Raw genomic sequence first — 13935 nt, 5'->3', positions numbered from 1 at the left:
GACAAGATAGTAATTGCACATTTCAATAGCTTAATATAGAGAAAATTTATAGTCATACAATATTCCGCGTAAAACCTCTTTCTCATTTGCAAGAGTATATTGTATTGGTACACCTCAAGTATCAAATAATTCTATAGTCCGACAAACTTGTCTTTGAAAGAGTTATTCATAACAAAACATGACAAGCAGCTATAGTATTAATCTTGACATTTTTGACATTGACAGTAGGGCGCTAGTGTGCTAATGTTAGTTTTATTCAAAGATATCTGGCCCGGTGAAAGAGGCGTTAGTTCTGTCAGAAAATATGTAAAACCTACATGGACATACAAAATTACATTAAATAAAAAACATGACATGACAGCTACAATACGAAAAGGATTTTGTGACAATTTATGAGATTGACAGGAGGGCGCTAGTGTGCTATCATAATTTAGTTTGACTTATGCCCGTTGGGTCAGATAAGTTTGTCTCGCTATATTATGTCAAATCAAGGTTCTTCCTCTTGGCTGCATGTTAAAAACTTTTTACTTCTAATGGGGCGGGCCCATTAGAAGGTCATACATCATTTCTTGGCGAGCTGATCATTTTGTGGCTGAGCACCATACTGCCAGAGCTCTAAAGCCTTGTTAGCGACCACCTCCTCACATTGCTCCGGTATCTAAAAAAAATAAATACTTTATTCACATATGTTTTTTATAAATTGAAATTAAGTTAAATATAAATTTAATTAGTAGCAGACGTTTATGGGCAAAGTCACTTCACTTTTTATATAAAAAAATAGTCACACAAAGAATATATTGCTTTGTTTTTTTTTTTTTAGCCAAAAGCCAATTTAGTATTTATTTGTACTACCTCCTTGAAACTTAGCTAGTATTTATTTCAAAGTATCTTTAAACTTTATACCTCTGACACACATTTCAGAACTTCATCTCCATTTTGAGCCTTCAATATATTCCTCCGTAACGTAATGACCAGCATCACAGCAACAACGGAGAGGATCTTGGGTGCACCGCTGCACACCTTGTCCCAAATCCTGAATAAATAATACGATTTCTTATTTGACTGATTTTTATAATACATTCAAACCAGGATAAGCAAAAGACCAAGATTTTCCTCGCTTATAGAAGTTTCTGGCTTCAGTTATCAGGTTCAACTGTATATAAGTAAAGAAAACATTGTATTGTATGATAATAAAATTAAAGTAAATAATTACTTTGGCAGTGAAGTGACATCAAGAACACCAGCAAAACAGGAGTTAAACCATTTTGTTAGAGGCAGAACATCCAACGCATTGATATCTACAAGATGGCTGAAATAAAAATAAAATAATACATGTTTTATTAAAAAATTAATGAAAGTACGGATCATAATCTAATATATAAAATTCTCGTGTCACAGTTTTCGTCACCGTACTCCTCCGAAACGGCTTGACCGATTCTCATGAAATTTTGTGAGCATATTCAGTAGGTCTGAGAATCGGCCAACATCTATTTTTCATTTTTTTTTAACTGCGCGCGGACGGAGTCGCGGGCGACAGCTAGTGTAATATATAAGTCATCATAAGCATACTTAAAAAGTTCCACATCTTCTTTTTCCAGCATACTTTGAAATGCCTCCTTCAGTTTGGGAATATCTTTCTGCATGTTGCGCACAATCTCGGTTAAACTCTTACACAGCCAGTAGACATCCACCTCATTATCGTACAGTTCTATTAATGTCTTCGCAATGGGAAGGAAAGTATCTGCTGACTGAAAAGGTTGAAATTTTTGGCTACAGAAAAATCTAGCCACATTGTAGTTTTGGTAGAGCACATTTCTAAAATATGGTTCTATTCCTTTTAAGACTTGCAACACATCCATGGTTTCTGTAGCTGTTGACGTTCAAGGGTATTGAATCACTTAACTTAGATGACTAGCTTATTATTTGAATTGTTCTACTGGGCTATTTTACACTTAAATATTTACATACATTAAAGTTAGTTTCAGGGAATAAAGGTGGTTTTCTCTCTTCATTTTCAAGTAACCACATAGCTAGGAGTATTTCCGTTCTCGGTGCAGACATGTCCACCAGTTCCAGCATGTCCACAGCGTACAGCAGGTCTCCATACTGTTGCTTCCTCTGTTCCATCACAAATTGATGTGAGTCTGCATACACTGGAATTATATCTGAAACATTGTTAAACATAAATTTCTTCAATATCTGTGACATTTATGATTGCCAGTGTTGGTAGAAAGAAAATATGAGAAAAGAGAGGTGTATCAGACAAGAAAACGAAGTACAAATTGTAGTATGAATATGTCTTTTCATTTCTTTTACCTATTAAACTTTATAGTATTCTTTTCAAGTGAGCAAAATGTAAATATAATGTAAGAAAATTTCGAAAGTTAACAGAGCTTATTGGAAGTGTAAATAAAACCCAACCTAGTAGTACTTTCCACACTAAGTTCCTATAAGAAGCAGGCACCATAAATCGTAAGCAAAATTGCTTCAATTTTACTTTATCCCAAGGTTTTTCCTTCATTAATATCTCTAATGATTTCTTTTCTTCGACACCGCGACAGCCCACTTTTTCATAATAGGCCGAACGAAAATTCCGTTCGTCCGTCATTTTTAGTTTAGTAGAAGAAATAACTTAAATCCTTTGCACAAATTAATAATTTTCATTAAATCACATTGTTTTTAAGCGGCATAGAAATCCAAAGGTTTATACACAAAACAAATCAATTGTAACTGTCATGTCACACAAATGACATATGTTTGCTGTCACCGTCAGATTACTGATCAATTAAAAAAAAAGGAGAACACGAAACGTTCGGCCAAAAAAGGATATTCTACATATTCTATCATCAATCAATAGCAAACAAGTAATGTTGTGCAAAAACACAAAACAAAGAACTAAACATGCCTTACAAAAATGTAATCTTATATGGTAATTAAGGTTGAAAATAATATAAATATGCAGTTTTATGACCAAGACAGACTTCTTATACGATATTTGAATTTCGATCCAATAAATATTTATGAATGTTAGGTTACCATAGAAATTAGTAATCAGACTTTCATAAAATGCAAAGTTCATTAAGTTCTACAAAGTTATTTTCCTATTAAACTAGTATTAATAGTTTATGGAGATTAATATGGATGTATTTGAGAATTCCAAGGAGTACATAGCAAAGAAACGAGAAGAACTACGAATATTCTTTAAAGATGGAAATTTTTCAGAAGAAGTTTTGGAAAGAATTATCGACAATGAATTAAAACCTTTACAAAATAAGACGGACGAAAATCAGCCCTACATTTCAGCTTCCGCGGACGGGGAAATAAAGTCTGAATACGAAGTGTTGACTGGTCAGCCGTTTACAGAGGTAACAGAAACCAGCACGCCATTAACTACGGAGGAAGTAAAGAAACTGATTGAAAGTAATCCCATAATTCGTGAAAAATCTCGACAAATTCAAATTGCAAGAACAAATAACGATAGTGGTGATATATATGTTCCTTTAGATAAAATAAACTTACCATGTTACAACCAAATGATGGATGAATTAAAATCAGCTAATGGCGATGAAAAAATAATAAAAGATGCGAATTTCAGAAATATGCAAGCCTTAGTAAATAGCGCTAATGCCTACGAAGCTTCTCTAGATAATGCGAATAAGCCTTTAGTGAAAGAATCAGACGATGAAGCCTCCGGTAGTGACAGTGAGTTCGAAGCCATTGACAAAGTAGTTACTGAGTACACCAACAAATCTTATGAAACGAGATACCAAGAAACAAAAGAAATGTTACTTGAACTAGCCGATAAACATGATAAGCTTGGCTTGCATGGTAACAACGAAAACGTGAGCGAACAAAAAATTAAACAATTAACGGAAGAATACAAAATTCTACAAGAATCTTCATCAGTTCTCCCTGATATTAAAAATCGACGTAACATTTTTGAAGAGCTTAAGGAAGAGTATTCTATTAATGCGGCAATGAATATACCAATAGTAAACAATCCAATTAAATTAAATTCTTTCGAGGATAAGAAATCTAATTTAAGTTACATTAAACAAATGAAAAAAGATGAAGAAACCAATTTAGACGAAGTTTTTTCTAAAAGTTTTGAAGGCAAGCTCATGGATACAACCAAAGTTTTAACAAATATAAATTCAATTTTAAGTGGGGAACCTAGTACTGAAGGAGATAAAGATAATACCAAGGAATCAAAAGAACAAAATTCTGCTATCTTAGATCAAATGAAGAAAGAAGATAGCAATAATGTGGATGACGCTGCGAATAATGGGAGCTCAAACAATACTAAGTCAACCAATGAAAATAATCAGTCATTCGATGACAGAATGGAGCAAACATTGCATAGTGCTTTAGAAACCATACTTAATATCGGAGACGATGAAAACCGCGAAAACAAAGATTTAGAATTTAAAGAAATGAAAAATCTTGCACGAAATCTAGTAGAGGGTGCAGAAAATCTTAGTACATTAATAAGATCAGATATAACTAATAAATTGAATAGCATGAATGAGTTGTTAAATGATGTAAATGAAGCCCTAGAAAACTCTAGGAAATCTAATATTTTATACCAAAATCTTATGAACGACAGAAAGAGTATTCATACATCTGATATTGCCAAGATACCAGAAGTAATCGAAGGTAATGAAACTATTAATAATAGTGTGAAATTATCAAGCGATTCGGTAACTTTTTCGCAAATAGACGATATAAATACAGCTATAGTTGAGCTAAATCAAGAGATTAATTGCCATGAAGACAGGGTCAATAAAAGTCAATTAGCGTACGAAACACGACAGAAGGAGTGCAATGAATTCATGAAGGAAGTTGATAAAGTACTGGCAAAGTCACACAGAGTTCTTCATCCATTAGAACATTCTGGTACGACAACGTTAAAAGAACACGTCGAGAATCTTAACAAAGATGAATCACGAGATTTACCTCAATTTGAGAAACAAGAAGTAGAAAGAAATAAACGTATCGATGGTCTCCTTTTTGATATCAAAGACAAAATGAAACACAATAAAGAAGTCTTAAGATTGGCTGACAAATTACTTAATCGAGGAGATACAAAATACAAGACTTTAGGTGAAGGTTCTATTTCTAATACAGAAAAAGTTGATACAAAAGCTCAAGGAGATTACAAAAACGGAAACGATGATTTGGTTAATTCAAATAAGGATTCTAATATATCTGAAGTTCCCGCGAAAATGAATACGACAGGTATAAATTCATCTTGTTTTGCATTTGCAAATAGTTTCGTATATTAATTCGTTTAAGTGTTTTGTTTAATTTTATACAGTTTCTTCAAGAATACGTGAATATGAACAGAGAAAGAAGGATGCGACCGAGGAAAGAAGGCAAAAGCAACGAGAATTTCAAGAAAAGCTGGATAGAGAAAAAGAAGAAGCGAATAGAGGTCCGCGGATGACGAAAGAGTTTATAAAAAAACACTGCAAACAGCATAAACTGTACTGCACTCCACATCTCAATGATATTTTATATTTGCACTTCAAGGTAAGATTGTTTTGATCGGAAACATTTTTTTCTAACAAAACATTTGTTTCAACGAAATTGAACTATTTACAACTAAAATTATAACATTCGTAAGATTTGAAATTTCAGGGCTTTGCCAAGATTGAAAATCTCGAAGAATACACCGGTTTGAAATGCATATTCCTAGAAAATAACGGTATTCAAAGGATCGAAGGTCTGGACATGCAGGCCGAACTGAAGTGTCTTTACCTACACTATAATGTTGTCAGAAAGATTGAGAACCTACAGGGTTGTCCGAAACTGGATACTTTGAACTTGGACCACAATTTTGTGACATGCATAGAAAATCTGGATGTAGTTCCCGACTTGCACACGTTGAGTATCGCTCACAATATGCTCACCACTGTAGGTACGACTTAAATTTTGCATTTGTGTTAAATATCCTGTCGTAAAATTTGTCTAATAGTCATGGAATAGTCAGAAATTGGTAAAGTACATCTTAATTCTATAGGTGATCTCCAGCATTTGGCGACCTGTAAGAACCTCTCTGTATTGGATCTATCGCACAATCGACTGGAGGACCCACTTATTGTTGATGTCTTAGCTGACATGGTGGTTCTAAAAGGTGTTCATTAAGTCTTTTCTACTAAAATGTTAAAAAAATAAAGTAAGTGTGTAAATATGAGTGTTTTTATGTTGCCAGTTCTGGTACTGACGGGTAACCCGGTCGTGCGAAACATACCTGCTTATAGAAAGACTCTTACACTGCGCTTGAAGGAACTGTTGAACCTGGACAATAGACCGGTCTTTCCACGGGATCGCGCTTGCGCTGAGGCCTGGCAGCGCGGCGGAGTACAGGAGGAGATCGCTGAGAGAAAACGGTTGGTGAAAATAATCGTAGGAGTAAATAGACTCTATCGATGGTGGTCAATTATTATATTTTCAGTTGGATAGCAGCAGAACACGAGAAGACGATGAAGAGTGTTCGATACCTGATCAAGATGCGAGAAGAGAAGAAAGCAGAGCGGGAAGCTAAGGAAAAAGAAGAGCGGGAGGAACTAGGTCTTCCACCTCAAGTAATTATATAATTACTAGCTGTTGCTTGTAAATCCGCGTCCTCGCAAAAAAGACTGAGTATTAATTTTTATCCAGATCTGTTCAATCGTTCTGGAGGTACCTGGTAACATTGATACATCTATCCGTTCAAACTTTCGCTTTATAAGTTCAATAGAAGTAGATCCTGTAAAAGACTGCTACGTATTATAGGAAGAAGATGTCCCACAAATTGAAGATGGTAAGGAAAACAAAGCTGAAGAAGGGACATCGGAGCAAGTCAAGGTAAAGTCTGTCGATGGCGTGGTAGAAGACATGCTGACTGGTTCCGAAGCCGAGTCTACTAGTGAGGACAGCGATAGTGACAGCAGTTCTGATGATGCAAAAGAAAAAGGTATAGCGTAAGTTGGTACAAGCAGTAGAAATAATCAATCGTTAGTTTTTTAATTTTAACATAACATTTATCCCGCTCCGCGTGTGGTCGGTGGTCTTTTCAATTCAAGCAGTTATATTTAAGTAAATATTTGCTTAATTGAAAATTGTTATTTTATTAACCTGACAAATAAATACTTTTTTTTTTTAACTTCCGCCTCCGTTTTTTGTAACCTTCGCATACAAGGAGCAGAGGCGAGGCCGAAGAGGCTTCGGTTACAACCCTAGTTGAAGTAGATGTAGATATTATTTTTGAATACTAAAATGAGTAACCTACTGGTAATTACTTAACAGATGCTTCAACATCAGAAATCCAATGGTCGCCTAACAGTCAGACACTAGTTCAAGAGATAGATACAAAGCAAGAGGATCCTCCGGTTCAGAGCGACTGCTGGGCCGGGTACAGGGGCGATCTCAACAACGATAACAATGAGTATGTTTTTATTTTTATGAAATAATTAAGAACGGCTTAAATAAACGCCTAAACTCCGTAGACGGCACTGACTTGTTTCCAACTCGTCGGGGTTCCTTCTTCAGGGCGAGTGCTATTGGCTGTATTCGCGGTTTCGCTGACAAATGGCGCCTCGCACTATAATGCAACCGCATATCATTATGCATCTTTTTTTTTAATCATTTTTAATAAGGCATGTTTTTTCTTGTCAGTATTGTGTTGTACAAACATTTCTTAAACTTTGAATGACTGATATTGATTTGTGATTAGCTAAATATATGATTTCTCAGTTTTATGAACAAAACTAACAATTTCATAATTGTATTTTTCCGTTCCAGTAAATATTCTTCGGAACTTACCGCAATCAGTAATTTATTATTCAATCAAACCCCGCATCAAACTAAGTCTGCGACAGACAATACTAAAATAAAGATAAAAGGTACGCATTTATGTTTATTATTTCATTAATTATTTTACAATTTAACATTAATTTCCCGAAATAAAGATTTCCATTTTGTCAATAAGTTTCATAAAGTCGACGATAGATGGCGCGGAACAATAGTTTCGAAAACCTAGAATGCGGTGTTATGATTCACAGCTTATAGAATTAGTCGAAAACGTAGACATGTGTGAACTAAGAATACGAATGAGAATGAAATCTCTATAAGCTTTTTTTGGCGGATAATTAGTCCAGTTTGGACGAAATCCCGATGTTCGTTAAATTTTACTTCGTGAATAGTAATTGCAATGTGAAGTAAACAAGGTTTTTCGTTAGAAATTGATGAACTGTACTTCAGCTCAGCTCACGGTTCACATGTGTGAAGCAGATCAGTGAATCGGCTCGCAGCTCAGTTCATTAAGGACAATATATAGAGTTATAGATTTGCGTATTGAACTGCGTGTAAACAAGCCGCTCGCGGCTCTTCAGCTCAGAGTTTTGGCATATCGCGATGAGCCGTGAGCTGCAAATTTATTTAGCCGTGTGACCTGAATTTTTGAACCGATTCAAAGTTGATTTATACATGTCTAGTAAGTGTACATAAATCATAAAGTATGTAAAAGATAAAGTTCCATTATTTCTAACAGTGTAGTCTATTAGGATTGATATGACATCAAAAACGTATAAAATTTGATACTATGGTGAACATAAATGTACGTTAAAGTAATAAAAACGTTAATTTTTTTAAATTTCAATTTTGAGAACCCCTTAATTTTTTTCTTAGCTCTTGATGGATTTACTTTAAGAGTTTCTGTATATGAATTTTTAATTGGATTAGATTTCAAATTTAAATAGTAATAGTTTTTGCTTAACAATTTTAATGTTTAAAACAGATTAATTAATATACAGTCGTACCTGGATAAGCAAGAAACTCGGGTTAGAGAGAAACCTCTATAAACGAGGAATATATCGCGGTCTCTTGAACTTTCGCTTATCCAGATTTGACTGTTATATGCGTTCATAAAGTAAAGCGATGCATTTTGCGTTTAGAAAATGATAATTAATATTTTGTTCCGTAATTTAGTCTTATTTCTTAATATTTTTTTAAATCACCATTTTTAGTATATTGTGTGTAAGTGTAAATATTTTATAGATGAAACAAATTCCTGCGAAGAAATTAAACTAATTAGTGAAGTTCCAAGAGCTACTGCAAAGAAACCATTAATAGAAATTATTGAAGTCGATAATATTGATAATAAAACGGATAAAGAAATGTCGGAAGAAGTTGAGTATGATCACAATTTGGATGCGAAACCATTACCTGTCGAAAACAATATTAAAGTTTGTTCTAAAGACCTAGAAAATAAGGGATTAAAGAATATTTTTATACAAGAAATTAAGTATGGTGATACAGAGAGTGCTATGGATAGTGATAGTGAAGATGATGAAGATAATTCAAAATGTGATGTCAAAGAATCCGATAACACTGAACATAAAGCAAATGTTAAATCAACCGAAGATGGAAATATCCCCTCAGTTGAAGGAACCGCAAATAAGACAGATAGAAGTAAGTACAATTAGAACCGGTTATCACAACATTGGTCAAACTAGTCTATTATCTGACGCTTTACAAATTGCAGCACTGGAGCAAGGGGATGGCGTATCACTCCTGAAGTATGTCCGTGGCGCCGATAGCCATCTCTATGATGACGATGAGGACTTCACGCCCAGCGCGGAGGACTTGGAGATCTTCGCCGAGCTGGAGAGAGAGCAGAAAGAGAGAGATGCTAGAATCGCCAGGGGAGAACCCGCCGTTGACCCTATGGTGAGTACAAAGATAATATTTGAATATATTACGTAAAAACTATACAAAAATTTAAAAACCCCACCGACTCAGGTGAAGTATACGAGTTGAATGACGCCTTGTCAAAAACGGTTCAGTCGTTTAGGCTACAGAAGGTCAAATACAAATATCCATACAAAAAAGCATAGGCATACATAAGGATTTTTTTTATTTTTTTATTTAATAATTTAAGAGGCTTTGTCGCAATGCGACCATATCGCCCCATAAGCCTTCCAATAAATACACCTTACATCTAATTATTTACATTGTTTCTTAAACACATGTCGGTCAACTTAAACATCATCCTGGCCTCGTCAGAAGACGGGTCAGCCAGGATAGTGTTTATCTGACCGACATTATACCCGAACACCTTAAAATAATTACGTCTAAGCCGTTCGTTCCGAGCACACTCCAAAACAACATGGTGGATGTCTTCCACTATATACATAAGGATAAACGCTTAAACTATTACGCTCATAAATTGTCGGGTAAAAAAAGTTTCTAATGTCTTAATAACGCAAGGTCTCCGTTTCTGATTTTCCAATTTTCTTAACTTTTCTTTTTTCTATCTTCGGTTTCTCGTACAGAAGTTATACGACAAGGCTATAATGGAGGAGTACCACAGAGAGCGTGAGTGTGTTCCGGCGCATCAGGTGCAAGCCGACCACAAGAGCAGCGTCACCACGTACCGTCACGACAACGCCTTCGACAGGATCGCCTACAGCCAGCTCACCGGCGGCGAAACACCGGGTACGACCTCCTTCTCATATCTGAGATTCGACATTACCGTGCATATTCTTTCTTTTTATCGCAATTTCTGTCCATCTCCGGCTACTCCTAGCGCATCGCAGATGGTGGAGTTGAGTGGTGTGGATCTGATCACATAAACATCTTAGATTTCAGTCTTATAAATTGATAAATCAGACACATCGTACGATATTTTTTCTGGCAGGGATAGAAAACGCAGCAGCAATAGCTTCAGGTTAGGCGTGTGTGATGAATTTTGTCTCGTAAACTAATATCGATAGCTATTTCTGTCTCGCCATTTCCAAATAAGAATTGGACGGAAAGGGGAAAATTACAAATTTTTACGGGATAGAAATCTATCCCCTTGTCTGTCCAAAATATAGGTCAAGGTCAAAATCTTCACTTTTTTGTAGTCTAAAATAATAAATATAAGGTAAGGGATACTAGAGGATAGAAAACATCTAGTAATAATCGATTCACGTCTGAACAGAAAAAAGAAACCATAAAGGAAAAATAATATATTTTAGATGAAATAATATTTTGAATTTTTTGTTGAAGACGAAAAGAAGGTGAAACTTACTAAGGTGCCGGGCGCCATATTGTTCCAGTATGTGGATAATGAAGTACAGTATGAAATTGGCGAAGAAGTAATTAACAATACAGGTAAGAATTAGAGCAATTTAAAAATAACTTCTGCAATTACTACAGTTGAAGTTGGAAGACCAAGACACCGAGCTATTTTTCTCCTTTATGGACGTCATCCCCGAGGCCGGACAATGAGTCTAGCTTAGAGGTTTCTTACTTATCCAGGTTTGACTGAGTTTAACAAAAGAAAAATAATTTATACGAAACAAATTTCAGCGTCATCAGAAGATACTGTATCTATAAACTTGTCAAGTGAAAATGATTCAGCTGACGAAGAAATTAATTTACAAAGAGCTAATAAGAAAAAGAGACCTGCAACCGCTGTCGCTAAAACTGATACCAATAAAGAACAAAGCATTCAAGCTGATTTTAAAGTAAACAAGGATGATGAATTGTGTGAATCGGAAGACAAAAATGTAATGAAAACTATCCAAACACATCAAGGTATAAACATTTTATAAAAGATTTTTCTTGACTATGGTTATACTATTAATTGCAATCTTTGTTTTATCAAATATAATGAGAGGAGAGAGGACGATATATTTTATACAGAGTTTTTGATCTCAGAAACCAACGGTAACTATCATTGTGTTGTTGAGCCTTTACCTACTTAAATATGTATAGTCCAAATAACAGTATTGTTCACAGACGTTAGTGTTGGTGTTGACTCCAATCTGGTTCCTTCACCTTTAGCGTCGACTTCATTGACGGCGGCGATGTCGCCGGCTGACCGCGACCAGGCCAAGCAGGACATCATTGATACCATCAACTCCTATGATGATGATAGGTTCCCATCGCAAGGTACTTCTCCGTATATACAATAATTGATTGAGACCAATTTTGGAATGTATTATTCTCTGGGTATCGCTAATAGTATAGTTTCGGGTTTTATTTAATTGGAAAAAATTCAAAAACATTGTGAGCCTTCATCGAAACCTCCTTACGTAAACAGAAGAGTCCTAAACAGTTCTAAGACTAAACAATAAACGTAGGAGAATTTTGGATGCTTTACTTATGTACAAGTAAGGATCTGGTAAGGGACCCGGGAAGCATATAAAGCGGGGTGACCGTGGCACCGTGGGTGTAGTGATAACATCGTATCCAATGTACCTGCAGGTACAAACTACGCGAACATGTCAGAGAACGCGGCGGTGGAGCAGCGCGTGGCTTCAGAGATCCTGGAGCGCACGCTGCGGCATGAGGAGCGCGAGTTCTACCGCCAGCGCGCGCTGGTGACGAGCCGCGCCGGCAGCGTCGATAACAGGACCAACGCCATCATCGAGCACATCTCTGATCATCTCGAACATGAGTATACTGTCAGTTCAAAGTATACAGAGCGCCCTTGTACATTATCTAAACTAGATTCCTAGACAGAGCTATTTTCATTACGATGGTTGGTACCATGCTACTCCAAAACGGCTGAAAGGTCTCGAATCATAGCCTACTCAATGACTCAACAAAAACATCTCACTCAAAACGAAAGAAAAACATTATTTGTTTTTATTTTTTTATTAGTTATAAACATAATTCAATAAACTACATATTTCGCAGTTACCGGAGGTATCTCACATCTTGGAGGTTCACATGGATGAAGCTGAAAGGCGATGGCGAGCCGGCGAGTTCATCCCCTACGCCCTGCAGGTCAGCCCCCCCACGTCTGAGGGGGATGACAACGAGGCCACCCTCATACCCAGCCATGAATCTACATTCGAGGACACGCTAACTGAAGATACGAAGGACAGGGATGAAGTTAGAATACTAGAAGGTAATGAATCTATACTTGAAATTGTTGAAGAAAAATCTGATATTTCTGGAAATGTAGATTTGAATGCGAAAATACAAGAAAGGGAAACTGAAGATATGTTTGAAGATTGTATTGAAGTAGATGCGAGCGTACTAACTGATGTAGTTGCAGCAAACGAATTTGATCGTTCAGAAGAAACTCTTACACTTGAAATGAAATTAGCATTGGGACAAGAGCCATAGGTAAAAATGCACAATTTGTTGTTTTTTTTTTCTCTCGTAAGTTTGTTATTCGCAAGCGAATGTTTTTTTTTATGTTAATTATATTAATTCAAGTTCCATAAAGAATGATCTCAATTTGTTATATTAATAATTGCCGCAGTTACTAAGACGTCACTAAGGTTGTATTTAAGTAAACATTAAACGACTGAAAGCGGCAGAAAGAGCAATTTATTTTAATTTTTAATTACGTATTTTTATCGTAGCAACACTTTTTTTTTGTTATTTTAGTGCAATGTGCAGATTTATTTTAGTTATTATTTGATGTTAGTGATAAATAAACACGTTTTTATTTAATGGTTACTTTATTTCAAACATCTTCATTTATTTTAGGTACTGATAGGGAAAAAGTAATCACCGAGAAATGAAACAACAACATTAACAAACTAAAATATTTAATTCTGTATGAAATAAGGACAAACATTTGCACATAACAAAATATCTTTGTTCTACAAAAATAGTTCTCTCACACTCTATATACATTGAACATGTCTCATATACTAATATTTACATTTATAAAAAAGACAGCTTTAAAAAATTGATGTAAAAATATAATCATTTTTTTATTTTTAAATACAATCATACATTTTTCATCAAAAACAAAAATATGTGACATATTTTAAAATATTTAACGATTGTTATTTTGTCCAAAATAAAGAATACATTTCCATCAGTTCATTTATTCAATTGATCTTAATAAATTGTTCGAAATTAATATTCTATTTACAATAAGGAATACAACACTAAATTGGATATAAAACGTGTTCAAATCAACTGTGAATCGATTCAAAC

General features: G+C 35.2%; 2 protein-coding genes across 2 annotated transcripts; one reads left to right on the top strand and one right to left on the bottom strand.

The window, feature by feature from the left end:
- Positions 1-167: 167 nt before the first annotated feature.
- LOC106716224 (TBC1 domain family member 7) lies at positions 168-2743 on the bottom strand. The gene is made up of 6 exons (XM_014509702.2): positions 2422-2743; positions 1969-2165; positions 1570-1748; positions 1214-1309; positions 904-1033; positions 168-658 (listed from the first exon to the last, which is right to left on the bottom strand). The coding sequence occupies exons 1-6, from the start codon at positions 2606-2608 to the stop codon at positions 563-565; spliced, it is 885 nt and encodes a 294-aa protein (XP_014365188.2). The 5' UTR covers positions 2609-2743; the 3' UTR covers positions 168-562.
- A 354-nt stretch (positions 2744-3097) lies between these two features.
- LOC106716206 (dynein axonemal assembly factor 1 homolog) lies at positions 3098-13107 on the top strand. Its single transcript, XM_045683876.1, has 17 exons — positions 3098-5238; positions 5318-5532; positions 5641-5920; positions 6023-6136; positions 6215-6392; positions 6458-6587; positions 6778-6958; positions 7291-7429; positions 7786-7886; positions 9040-9453; positions 9527-9711; positions 10317-10479; positions 11035-11139; positions 11338-11565; positions 11770-11922; positions 12238-12437; positions 12673-13107. The coding sequence occupies exons 1-17, from the start codon at positions 3126-3128 to the stop codon at positions 13105-13107; spliced, it is 5334 nt and encodes a 1777-aa protein (XP_045539832.1). The 5' UTR covers positions 3098-3125.
- Positions 13108-13935: the final 828 nt, after the last annotated feature.

The sequence above is a fragment of the Papilio machaon genome, chromosome 24 (assembly GCF_912999745.1).
Source record: "Papilio machaon chromosome 24, ilPapMach1.1, whole genome shotgun sequence".
Classification (NCBI taxonomy): domain Eukaryota; kingdom Metazoa; phylum Arthropoda; class Insecta; order Lepidoptera; family Papilionidae; genus Papilio; species Papilio machaon.
The sequence above is the reverse complement of the archived record's forward strand: the minus strand, read 5'-3'. Positions and strand labels throughout refer to the sequence as shown.

Bases quoted from the DNA above. Each gene is read 5' to 3' on its own strand.
- LOC106716224 (XM_014509702.2), bottom strand. From the start codon at position 2,608: ATGACGGACGAACGGAATTTTCGTTCGGCCTATTATGAAAAAGTGGGC. The intron at 1,749-1,968 runs GTATGTAAATAT...CAACCTTTTCAG, and splicing joins TCCCTGAAACTAACTTTAAT to TCAGCAGATACTTTCCTTCC. The intron at 659-903 runs GTATAAAGTTTA...TATTTTTTTTAG, and splicing joins TTCTGAAATGTGTGTCAGAG to ATACCGGAGCAATGTGAGGA.
- LOC106716206 (XM_045683876.1), top strand. From the start codon at position 3,126: ATGGAGATTAATATGGATGTATTTGAGAATTCCAAGGAGTACATAGCA. The intron at 7,887-9,039 runs GTACGCATTTAT...AATATTTTATAG, and splicing joins TACTAAAATAAAGATAAAAG to ATGAAACAAATTCCTGCGAA. The intron at 11,923-12,237 runs GTACTTCTCCGT...ATGTACCTGCAG, and splicing joins TGATAGGTTCCCATCGCAAG to GTACAAACTACGCGAACATG.